This window comes from Amblyraja radiata, chromosome 23, assembly GCF_010909765.2.
Source record: "Amblyraja radiata isolate CabotCenter1 chromosome 23, sAmbRad1.1.pri, whole genome shotgun sequence".
Classification (NCBI taxonomy): Eukaryota; Metazoa; Chordata; class Chondrichthyes; order Rajiformes; family Rajidae; genus Amblyraja; species Amblyraja radiata.
The window spans coordinates 5,213,114-5,225,906 of NC_045978.1; the positions used below are offsets into that span (position 1 = coordinate 5,213,114).

A 12,793-nucleotide genomic window follows, 5' to 3' on the forward strand; every position below is an offset into this window, starting at 1 on the left:
TATCCCCTGACTCCGCTATCTTTAAGAGCCCTATCTAGCTCTCTCTTGAAAGTATCCAGAGAACCGGCCTCCACTGCCCTCTGAGGCAGAGAATTCCACAGACTCACAACTCTCTGTGAGAAAAAGTGTTTCCTCATCTCCGTTCTAAATGGCTTACCCCTTATTCTTAAACTGTGGCCCCTGGTTCTGGACTCCCCCAACATCGGCAACATGTTTCCTGCCTATAGCGTGTCCAAACCCTTAATAATCTTATATGTTTTAATGAGATTCCCTCTCATCCTTCTCCAGCACTTTGTGCTTTGTTGTATACTGCACGTTGCCGCACTCTTTAATTAGGCGCTTACAAGGTGCTTGACACTCCACTCTGTACTACACTCTAATCTTTGGAATGGCAAACGCCACTACAACGTGGGCTGATAGTTTGCATGGCATGTTTCATTGATGCATCAGTTACTATTTGACATCTTACTTCTTTGTGGTCCATCTTACATTTTTTCATTTTAGTCAATGTCCTAAAAGAACACCGTTCAAAGAAAGCTCACAAGAAGAAACAAAATGGAAGGATCGTGGGGTCAGCGGTGGAGAATGGGACTCGCATCGACCTTGGCATTCCTACGAGCAAGACGACGAGCCTGAATCACACAGAAATGATACACGGAGCACAATCCAGGAAAGGTAGGTGGGCAAAGTGCAAGAACGAGCTGCCAGAGGAGGTCGTTGAGGCTGGGACTGTCCCAACGTTTAAGAAACAGTTAGACAGGTACATTTGTAGGACGGGTTTGGAGGGATATGGGCCAAACGCGGGCAGGTGGGACTAGTGTAGCTGGGACATGTTGGTCAGTGTGGAACAAGTTGGGCCGAAGGGCCTGTTTCCAGGCTGTGTCACTGCATGACTTTATGACTCTAATATTTTTATAGGACCAGGAAACTGGGAAACTCCATTTAATCTAACGATCAATGGATTCACAAAGTACAGTGAAGCGTAGAGAGGAGGTGTTGACCCTCTGCCCAGGCAGACGGGAGTGGACTGAGGTGATCAATGATACATTTATTGCCCCCTTACAACTAATTCCCAGCCATCAATCACCATTGTGTTTGGTCTCCTCTCGGGGATGTCCAGGGCACGAAGGCGCGGCTGGTAGATTTGCTGCCTCACAGCGCCAAAGAACCGGGTTCAATCGTGGCCACGGGTGCTGTCTGTACAGAGTTCGTACGTTCTCCCCCGTGACCTGCCTGGGTTTTCTCCAGGCGCTCTGGTTTCCTCCCACACTCCAAAGACGTACGGTGTTTGTAGGTTATTTGGCTTTGGTAAAGTCGTAAATTGTCCCTTGTGCGTGTGGGACACTGTTGGTGTGCGGGGATCGCTGGTCGGCGCCGACTCGGTGGGCGGAAGTGCCTGTTTCTGCGCTGTTTCTCTAAACTAAACTAAACCTGCATGTTGTGGGCAAGTTATTCTTCTTTAATGATAACTGAATCCAATGATTGGCACTGGAATCAACGCAGCGTACCGCACAGTGGCATTCTTATTGCATAGATCACACTTGCACGAGTTGCTATATTTTACCTCCTTTTACAAACGGTCCGCGCGCTCGATGTACTAGTGCTTCTCCCGATTCAGGAAAGCCCCAGGCCACTGTAGAGCCTGCGACAGACACGGCAGAGATTCAAAGTAGATGGAAGGGCAAGCCAGCGGTCCTGAAAGGGCTCGCTGCGAATTGTGGATGAACAAAAGGTTTAGTTTTTAATAAAATCTTTTATTGGATGTTTGATGTGCAGAGCAAGATGCCTTTGTAGGTCACTGCCAGGTTCGCCCCGTAGCAGTGTACCAGTCTCCTAACTATTACCTCCCAATTACAACTGGCAGAGCCTCTCCCTCACAGCACCAGAAAACCGGGTCCGATCCTGAGCTCGGGTGCTGTCTGTGTGGAGTTTGCATGTTCTCCTTGTCGGGACGGGGGGAGTTCCCCCTTCCACGGGTACCATGTAATCCCGTGCTACCTGCTCCATGGTCGGATAGTCGGTGACTAAACCGTCCCCCCCCCCACCTGGTTTGCCAGGTGAGGAGGGGGCTGTGGACCCCCAGCAAGACCAAAAACAAGACCTCTCAAAGGGCGGATGAGCTCCTCGCGAGCCAACGGCCATCCACACTTCAGCAGAAGTTGAGATCACCGTCGTACATGGCATTGTAAGGCACCGTGCCCGTTGATGTTTTCAACCATGATGATGGTGATGATGATGATGATGGTCATGATGATGGTCATGATGATGATGGTCATGATGATGATGGTGATGATGATGATGATGATGATGGTCATGATGATGGTCATGATGATGGTCATGATGATGATGGTGATGATGATGGTGATGATGATGGTGATGATGGTGATGATGATGTGGGTTTCCACCCCACATCCCCAAGATGTGCAGTGAGGTTTTGTTGGTTAATTGGAAATAGCTAGTGATGTGTTTGGGAGTGGATGCAGAAAGTGGGATAACATAGGATTAGTGTGAATGGGTGATCAATGGTCTGTGTGGACTTGATGGGCCGAAGGGCACATTTCCACGCTGTATCTCTAAACTAAACCAGAGTGGCATGGGAGGCCTGGTGATAATAAATGGGTATCTCATTCATATCACCCATCTCCACACAGGGTTAATGTCAACCTCAGCTGATCCTACGACATGGCTGTGTGCTGATTATGTTTCCATTTGGGGAATTGGGGATGATTCTGCAGTGGGGTTTTGGAATAGTCATAAGTCTCCGTTTCCTCTAATGATTTCAGTGAAGAATTCAGAGCGAAGAAAGTCGTCAGACAAGACGTCGGAGAACAAAATGCGAAAACCAAGCACGTCCGCTGCTGAAAATGAAAGGACGTCACAAATGAAAAATGCAACTCAAAGTTTGCCTAAAAATAGAAGGAAAATGGGGCAGGACAAACGCAGGGAAGAAGCTGTGCCTGAAGAACCTCCAACTCAAGGTGAGCAGTTTGCATCTGAAGAGGTGGAGGTAGAAATAATAGGCCAAAATAAAAAGGGGCTGTCGACTAATTAGCGGTGAAATTGTAAATGATCCCCTGTGTGTGTGGGATGTGTGGTGTTTGTGTGCAGCGATCGCTGGTCGGCACAGACTCGGTGGGCCGAAGGGCCTGTTTCCGCGCTATACCTCTAAACTAAAACTAAGCTGTGATACATATCACTCACTCATTTGGGTTTCACATCACTAACATGAATGAATGAATAAGTTTATTGGCCAAGTATTCACATACAAGGAATTTGCCTTGGTGCTCCGCCCGCAAGTGACAACGTGACATACAGTGACAGAACTGCCGCGACGTTTCGGGTCGAGACCCTTCTTCAGATACGTCACCCATACCTTCAATCCAGAGATGCTGCCGGTCCCATTGAGTTACTCCAGCGTTTTGTGTCCATCTTCGGTTTAAACCAGCATCTGCAGTTCCTTCCTACACCTGTCTGGCTGTGTTTTGCTTAAAAGAGGGAGATTGAGCAGAGTTCACTCTGTCTTTAAAATTGTATCCCTACCAACAGTAACTTTTTGGACAAGATTGGACAATTCAAAGACGATGAATATGTATTCTCAAATTTCTGTTGCGCTCTGATAGATGACTGGAAGGTGAGCTGGAGCCAAGTGAAGAACAAATAATCTCTTATTCAAATCTCCACAAAGTTGAGTGTAAGTTTTATTCCTACAGGATTTGGTATGTGTTGGGCGATAAATGCTGGCAATGACTGTGATGCTCAGATACTGAACAAAATAAAGACACAAAATGCTGGAGTAACACAACGGGTTAGGCAGCATCTCTGGAGAAAAGGGACTAGATGACGTTTCGGGTTGAGACCCTTCTTCAGCATCTCTGGAGAACATGGATAGGTGACATTTCATGTGGGGACCCTTCTTTAGACTGGTTGTGGTGATGGTGGAAAGAAAACTGGAAGAGAGGAGGGGCGGGACAAAGCCTGGCAAGTGATAGGTGGATACAGGTGAGTGGGGTTTTGATCGGTCGATGATTGGACATGGACCAGAAACTAATAGGTGTGAGATAATGAGAGAGGAGTTACAAATGTCACCTCTGGCCTTTGTCCAACCATCCGCAATCGATACCCCCCACCTCACAGGTATCCACCTATCACTTACCAGGCTTTGTACCACCCCTCCTCTCTTCCAGCTTCCCCCCCCCAACACCAACCCCAATCCCAATCAGTCTTTCAATCACTTCCCTCTGGAAGGCGACTCTGGACTGTCAAAGCTGCCACAGCCAGACATAAAAACAGCTTTTTTTCCACGAGTAGTAGCTCTACTCAATAACCAAAAATCTGCAGCCTCCTTTTGCTCTGGTATTTTATTTAATTCACATGTTTAATCAATAATGTTATATTAATAATGATTAATGTTTTATGTGTCATTCCTAACTGTCACTATGTCGTTGTCACTTGCGGGCGGAGCACCAAGGCAAATTCCTTGTATGTGAATACGGCCAATAAACTTATTATTTAATTCATTCATTCTGAAAAAGGGTCCCAATCCTTAACGTCACATATTCATGTTCTCCAAAGATGCTGTCTGACTCATTGAGTTACTCCAGCATTTGACTCTTTGAGTTACTCCAGCTTGAGTTACTCCACCACTTTGAGTCTTTTTTTATGTAAACTTTGTGTCCCATTCCCGTTTCACTTAATTGCTTCTGGGATTTTAGTTGCAGGCGGCAAAACAAACACGTAGCCTGTAACGAGCTGCCGGAGGCGGCAGTTGGGACAGGGACTATTGCAACGTTTAAGAAACATTTAGACAGGATAGGACAGGTTTGGAGGGATATGGGCCAAATGCGGGCAGGTGGGACTAGTGTGGATCGGACATGTTGGTCGGCAGGTCGAAATTGGGCTGTAGGGCCTGTTTCCACAGGGCTGTAAGACTCTGCGACTCTATGACTCGATGAGATGAGGTCCAATTTGCAGAGGTCATGTAAATTATACAGAATGTAAAGAACCTCCAAATCTTTGAGGCTCTAACCATGTAGAATGGTCACTGTTGTCGCTGGATGTGTGAAGCTTAAAACACTATAAAAGTGAATTATGCCTCCAGCTTAATCTAAAGGACCTGTCTCACTTGGCGATTTTTTTCAGCGACTGTCGGCATCATTGACTGATGTATCAGGGTCGCCGAAAGATTTTAAATGTTTCAAAATCCAGCAGCGACAAAAAAAAAATGTTGTGACACTTGAGGAGGCGCCACGCGTCAATACGTCATCGCGCCGTGACGTTTTCGGTGACCTGATACGTCAGTCAATTATGCCGACAGTCACCGGAAAAATCGCCGAGTGGGACAGGCCCTTAAGTATCCACATCTTCAATGAAACTTCTCTAGCTCCAGATGTGAGCAAGAATAATTGATGTGTGGCAAATTCCTATCCACTTAAGGCAACATCTGGATTGACTGTGTATTTTTTCCTGACAGTTTTTAAACATAAGGTTAAATTTGCAAAGTCTGCATACTGATGATTTTAAAGGTTTGTAATGACATTGAAAGGATGCAAAATGCTGGAGTAACTCTGCGGGACAGGCAGCATCACTGGAGAGGAGGAATGGATGATGTTTCGGGTCGAGACGCTTCTTCAGACTGTCAGGGGAGAGAGGGGGAGACAGAGGGAGAGAGAGGGTATATTAACATGGTACACAAAATTGCTGGAGAAACTCAGCGGGTGCAGCAGCATCTATGGAGCGAAGGAAATAGGCAACGTTTCGGGCCAAAACCCTTCTTCAGACTGATAGGGGGTGGCGGGGAGAAGGAAGGAAAAAGGAGGAGGAGGAGGAGCCCGAGGGCTGGGGGATGGGAGGAGACAGCAAGGGCTAACAAAATTGGGAGAATTCAATGTTCATATTATATTATATATTAACATCATTGCTTTGACATTGCAGGCTCCCAGTATACATGCCAAGCAAGGGCTGTTGTTGATATCATCATCGTAATCGATGGATCATGGAGTATTGGCAGAGCAAACTTCCGGCTGGTGCGACAGTTTCTGACCAACTTAATTACACCTTTCCATGTTGGTCTCGATGGAATTAGAATAGGTAAGTTACACACCATGGGTGCTGGGTGTGCGGAACATGGATTGGACTGGTTTAGAGGGATATGGGCCAAACGCGGGCAGGTAGGACTAGTGTAGCTGGGACATGTTGGCCGGTGTGGGTAAGTTGGGCCAAAGGGCCTGTTTCCACGGTGAATCATTCTATGACTCTATAACAACCTCAACCCGTTGCTTTTTAGTTTAGTTTATGTTCATAAGTTCTTGGAGCAGAATTAGGCCATTCGGCCCATCAAGTCTATTCCGCCATTCAATCATGGCTGATCTATCTTTCCCTCTCAGTCCCATTCTCCTGCCTCTGCTCCATAACCCCTGACACCCGTAGTTTAGTTTATTGTACAGTGGAAAGCATTTTTGTCACGTGCTATCCAATCGGCGGAAAGACAAAATGTGATTACAATTGAGCCATCCACAGTGTGCAGATACAGGATAAAGGGAATAATGTTTAGTGCAAGGTAAAGTTCGATTAAAGATAAGTTCATAAGTGATAGGAGCAGAATTAGGCTGTAGTCGGGATCGAACCCGGGTCTCCGGCGCTGCATTCGCTGTAAAGGGCCTGTCCCACTGTACGAGGTAATTCAAGAGTTCTCCCGAGTTTCCCCTGATTCGAACTCGGAGAATTACTGTAATGGCCGCTCGTAGGTACTCGGGGCTCTCGTGGACATTTTTCAACATGTTGAAAAAAACTTCCCGAGCTTACCGCGTTTCCCGAGTACCTGCCGTTAGCGTTACGAGCCGCTAAGAGACGTCCCGAGCTCCGACGTACCCGCTGCGTACATTCTACGTGCTTACCACGAGTTTGATTTTTTTTTTTTTTAACTCGGGAGAGCTCTTGGGTAAACTCGTACAGTGGGACAGGCCCTTTAGGCAACAACTCTGCCGCAGCACCACCGGGACCGCCCGATGTTTTGGGACGAGACCCTTCTTCAGACCGATTGTAGTGGGGGGGGGAAAGGAACACTGAGTGGGAAGGTCGTGAACTAAATATTAGAACGCTGTTCCTCAATCTACCTTTAGGTGTCAGTCATGATGATATACAGAGGGGAGTGGGTTTCAGGGAATGACTGTTAAATGATTATTCTGCTTATGGCAGGGTTAATACAGTACAGTGGAGAGCCACGGACAGAGTGGGACCTGGACACATATTCCACCAAGAACGAGGTGCTGGAAGCAAATCAAAGAATGCGTTACAAAGGAGGCAACACTTACACAGGTAATATTATTGCCAATAATACAGGAGGAATTGTCGGAGGGTGGCGCAGCGGTAGTGTTGCTGCCTCACAGCGCCAGAGACCCAGGTTCGATCCCGACTACGGGTGCTGTCTGTACGGAGTTTGCACGTTCTCCCCGTGAACTGCGTGGGTTTTCTCCGGGAGCTCCGGTTTCAAGGTCAGTTTATTGTCGCGTGTACCAATTAAGGTACAGTGAAATTTGAGTTGCCATACTAAGTGAAAAGCTACAAGACACACGACCACATAAAAGTTAACGTAAACATCCACCACAGTGGATTCCCCACATTCCCCACTGCGATGGAAGACAATAAAGTCCAATCTTCTCCCTCTTTGTTCTCCTGCGATCAGGGCAGACAAACTATCCACAGTCGGGGCGATCGAAGCCCCCCCCGCAGCCGGCAATCAAAGCCCCCTTTGGGGTGATGAAACTCCCGCGTCGGGGTGGTTGAAACTCTTGGAGCTCGTGAGTCGGCCTCTTCGTCCCAGAGACCGCGAGCTTCATGGCTGGAGCTCCGATCCCCGGCGAAGGGGTCGCAAGCTTCGTGATGTTAAAGTCTCACGGCTTGGGTCGGCCTCCAGGAAAGGCCGCCATCTCCACGATGTTAGGCCGCAGTGGGCACGGAGATACGACGCATCTCCGTGGAGGTGAGAGTTTCCTCCCACATTCCAAAGACTTCCACTTTCGTCGGTTCATTGGCTTCAAGGTCGGCTGTGGGAGGGGTCTCCGGGGCACGAAGGCTGAAGGTGCCCGGGCTGGGGAATGGGAGGACGGGCCGCGGGACGGCAGCAACGGAACTTTATGGCCAACGGCGGCTGGGACTGGGTAATGCCGCCAAAACCTGGTGAAATAAAGAATTTCCTGGTGCACATGGTAATAAAGGAATCAATGATTCAATGACTCAATAATATTTGATTGTCAAATGAACCTAGATCGAGTTAAATTTATTTTTTGCTCCATACAATGAATGCCCAAAGTACGACAAAGTTAGAAAAGTTCTCATTATAACCCTTTGTTCTCGGCCCCCTGCCGGGACCCTCTTTGTTGAGCCATTGAACCACCGCCGTCAGCGAAGTGTAGAGGCTGGGGTTATGGGTAGATACTCTGATGATGGATTTCACCGTTTGTGTTCCCTTAGCTCTAGCCCTGGACCACATTTACAGAAACGCCCTCAAACCATCGGCGGGGGCCCGACCGGACGCAGCAAAGTTCCTGATCCTCCTCACCGACGGCAAGTCCCAGGACGACGTCAACTCGTCGGCTCAAAGCCTGAAGAACGCGGGTGTGGAGATATTTGCCATTGGTGAGTGGAACATCTTCCTCTTCTTCTTGCGTATGGCGTGCACAGCCTAAAGTTGTAGGACAACTTGTTCTATTTGATTGTGCACACCGGGTTGATTGCATTAGTCAAAACAGGGCGGACCACGTGAAGGTTACAATCTCCCACCCCCAGTGGAACATCCAGCACCTGTGACTGCGCTGTTTCCCCTCTGACTCTCTATAAGAATTCTGCAAAGTATGGAGCTCGATGGGCCGATTGGCCTCATTCTGCTCCCATAACCGGTGAACTTCACTGATGGTCTACGATCTGATGGATTCCACTGATGGATGTTCCGAAAAGCTGAATAACCATGTTAGCTCTATTACCTCTCTACAAGGTATCTACTGATGCTTGCAGCAAAAGACTCTCAACCAAGTTTTCGCACAACTTAACGTGTAGGAAGGGACTGCAGAGGCTGGTTCATACTGAAGATAGGCACAAAATGCTGGAGTAACCCAACGGTTCAGGCAGCATTTCTGGAGGAAAAGAATAGGTGACGTTTCAGGTTGGAACCATTGTGCAGACTGGCCTGAAAACCTCACCTATTCCTTCTCTCCAGAGACGCTGCCTGGCCCACTGAGTTACTCCATCAATTTGTGTCTATCTTTGGTCTTTTATAACTTAATCTTTATTAACATTTGAGTTACTTGAGCACGCATGCAAACCTATGACGTTAAGTATTTAAGAAGGAATTGCAGATGCTGGAAAATCGAAGGTGGACAAAAAAGCTGGAGAAGCTCAGCAGGTGAGGCAGCATCTATGGGGCGAAGGAAATAGGCGACGTTTCGGGTCCAGACCCGAAACGTCGCCTATTTCCTTCGCTCCATAGATGCTGCCTCACCCGCTGAGTTTCTCCTACTTTTTTGTCTACCACAGACTTTAAAGAACTTATTTTAACTACTGTTTCAACTTATCACTTCCTCGAACTCACGAGACTCGTGGCTTGGAATTAAATGCGTGAATGAATGTCAAGTCAAGTCAAATCAAGTCACTTTTATTTATATAGCACATTTAAAAATCAACTCTCGTTGGCCTAAGTGCTTTACATTGGTGGAGGTTATATGTCCAATTTACTGTGTGGTAGTAGGCTAGTTTTCCCTGAGCGTCGAACTCCTTCACACAGCACAGTGTCTATGCCTGACGGGGCTGTTTTTATTGCGTTTTAGGTGTAAAGAATGCGGATGAGGCCGAGCTGAAACAAATTGCATCCGATCCCCTTGACCTCCACATGTACAACGTCCTTGGATTCGATCTTCTCGACTCTCTCAGTGATAAACTCTCAAAGATCCTTTGTGGGCAGATGATGGCAAGGGCAAACAAAGTGAAAAGTACTCGTTCAACTTCCTTGTCTTTCTTAACATTCAATGCGATCCATTGCTATGCCATGTTGTTGATGGACTGACTGCCTTCTGGAAACGTGTCTTTGGACTGAGTATAGAGAATTGGGTTTGACCTTATTATTCAAATCTCGATCCTAAATCAAATGCAGCTGCTTCATGTGCGTCAAAGCCCACAATGGTGTCTTTCAAATATCACCCTGCTATTTTTTAGTAAAGAGGCACTTCCTATGAATCCCAGATGAGTCATACAGCAGGAAATGAGGCCCTTTGGCCCAACTTGTCCATGCTGAGTATTGCCCAACTTGTCCATTACACCAGTCCTACTTGCCCATGTTTGGCCCAGATCCTTCTAAACCTTTCCTATCCACGTACCCTGACCCAAAGAAGGGCCTTGACCCGAAACGTCACCCATTCCTTCGCTCCGGAGAAGCTGCCTCTGAGTTACTCCAGCATTTTGTGTCTGTCTTGTCTAAACTTTTGTTTAGTGTAGTTTAGAGACGCAGCGCGGAGACGGGCCCTTCGGCCCACTGAGCCGCGCTGACCAGCGATCCCCGTCCACTAGCGCTATTCTACTTTCGTGGGTCAATGTACAATCTTTACCAAAGCCAATTAGCCTACGAGCCTGTACGTCATTGGAGTGTGGGAGGAAACCGGAGCACCCGGGGAAAAGCCACGCAGTCACGGGGAGAGCGTGCAAACTCCGTACAAACAGCGGCCGCAGTCAGGATCGAACCCGGGTCTCTGGCGCTCTGAAGCAACGGCTCTACTGGTGCGCCATCTTGCCGCGCCGTGCCTCATCTAGCTGCATGTTCCATGTCCCCACCCCACCACCACCCTCTGAGAGAGTAGGAAAGAACTGCAGATACTGGTTTAAATCGAAGGTAGACACAATGCTGGAGTAACTCAGCAGGACAGGCAGCATCTCTGGAGAGAAGGAATGGGTGAAGAAGGTTGTTGACCCGAAACGTCACCCATTCCTTCTATCCAGAGATGCTGCCTGTCCCGCTGAGTTACTCCAGCATTTTGTGTCTACCCTCAGAGAGAATGGGGTTGAGGGGGAAAAATAGACTTGTTGGGCCGAATGGCCTAATTCTGCTGCTATAGGGCCTGGTGATTTTTTTTTTTTTTTTAGACTGTCGGCATCATTGACTGACGTGTCAGGTCACCGAAAAAGTTGCGGTGTGACATGGTGGTGATGCGGCGTGACAACGTATAGCGGCGCGGTGTCTCCTCAAGTGTTGCAACATTATTTTTGTCGCCGCTGGATTTTGAAATGTTCGAAATCTTTCGGTGACCCTGATACGTCAGTCAATGACGTCGGCAGTTGCCGAAAAAAAAGTTGCCAAGTGGGACAGGCCCTTGTGTCTTATAGTCTTATTGTATTGTATTGTATTGTATATCTTTATTGTTATTTTCCTGAGTACTCGCATACCCAGAGGAAACAAAAAAACGTTACTCAAACCAGTGTCCATTCAGTGTGCAGTAAAAAATAAATAGAAATAAAAATACATATATCATGAACAAGTTTAACACTACTCTCAACTAAACATCAACAGGCGTTCCGATCGGCAGCGGCACGACAGTGGCTCTGTCCAGGTTGGTGGTTGGTGCGCGATACTTTGGCAGGGGGCAAAGTCCGTTTAACAGTCTTATAGCCTGCGGGAAGAAGCTGAGGAGCATCCTGCTGGTTTTGCAGCTAATGCTCCTGTACCTCTTCCCAGATGGCAGGATGGAGAATATGTGATGCGATGGGTGGTAGGGGTCTTTGATGATGGAGATGGCTCTGTTGATACATCTCTTCCTGTATATGTCCAGCAAGAGGGGGAGTGGTATGGCAGAGAAAGCAATACAAACCTTACTTATCTAGTTTTTTATCTCTATTGCCAGGTGGACATCGCAAGGCTGACAATGGCGCCATCTTATATTCAACCCCAACAAATCTGGTGACATCTGATATAACGGCCAGGAGTTTCCGAGTTAGCTGGACGCACAGCCCCAAAAAAGCTAACAAATACCGTGTGATGTATTACCCAACCACCGGAGAAAATCCAGAAGAGGTACCATGATGAACGCAGTTGGAGAATTGTGAGCAGTTTTGGGCCCCAGATCTGAGGAAGGATGTGCTGGCGTTGGAGAGGGTCCAGAGGAAGAGTTTCCGAGAATGATCCTGGGGATGACTGGGTTAACGTATGATGAGCGTTTGACAGCTCTGGGCCTATACTCACTGGAGTTTAGAAGGATGAAGGGGATGTGGGGGGGGGTGGCAGGACATCATTGAAACTTACCGAATGGTGAAAGGCTTGGATCGAGTGGATGTGGAGAGGATGTTTCCACTGGTGGGAAAGTCTAGGACCAGAAATCATAGCTTCAGAATAAAAGGACGTACCTTTAGAAAAGAGATGAGGAGGAATTTCTTTAGCCAGAGGGTGGTGAATTTGTGGAATTCATTGCCACAGATGGCTGTGGAGGCCAAGTCAATGGATGTTTTTTGAGATGGAGATTGATAGGTTCTTGATAAGTACGGGTGTCAGGGGTTCTGGGGAGAAGGCAGGAGAGTGGTGTCGAGAGAGATAGATAGATCTGTGGAGAAGGGCGGAGTACACTTGATGGGCCGAATGGCCTAACTCTGCTTCTATCACCTATGACCTTATGAACAATTTTGCTCACTATTCAGATGAAACGACAAAATCTAGTTTCCTATTTCAGTTGCTGCAAGCCAGGGTTAATTCAAGGTCAAAGAAATAGATGTTGAAATCGAAAATATGGTTTTAATTGAAGATTTCAACAAAAATGCCATTTAC

At 47.5% G+C, this 12,793-nt stretch overlaps 1 protein-coding gene across 4 annotated transcripts in view; it reads left to right on the forward strand.

Annotated features, from left to right (window-relative positions):
- Window positions 1–12,793, forward strand: part of LOC116986177 (collagen alpha-1(XIV) chain-like) — a 110,142-nt gene that overhangs the window by 21,982 nt on the left and 75,367 nt on the right. For all 4 annotated transcript variants that reach the window (XM_033041427.1, XM_033041429.1, XM_033041426.1 and 1 more), the window contains 7 exons: window positions 505–675; window positions 2,784–2,978; window positions 5,932–6,087; window positions 7,195–7,314; window positions 8,470–8,634; window positions 9,819–9,980; window positions 11,880–12,049. In XM_033041427.1, the coding sequence (XP_032897318.1) occupies window positions 505–675; window positions 2,784–2,978; window positions 5,932–6,087; window positions 7,195–7,314; window positions 8,470–8,634; window positions 9,819–9,980; window positions 11,880–12,049 (1,139 nt within the window). The remainder of the gene's footprint in view (window positions 1–504; window positions 676–2,783; window positions 2,979–5,931; window positions 6,088–7,194; window positions 7,315–8,469; window positions 8,635–9,818; window positions 9,981–11,879; window positions 12,050–12,793) is intronic.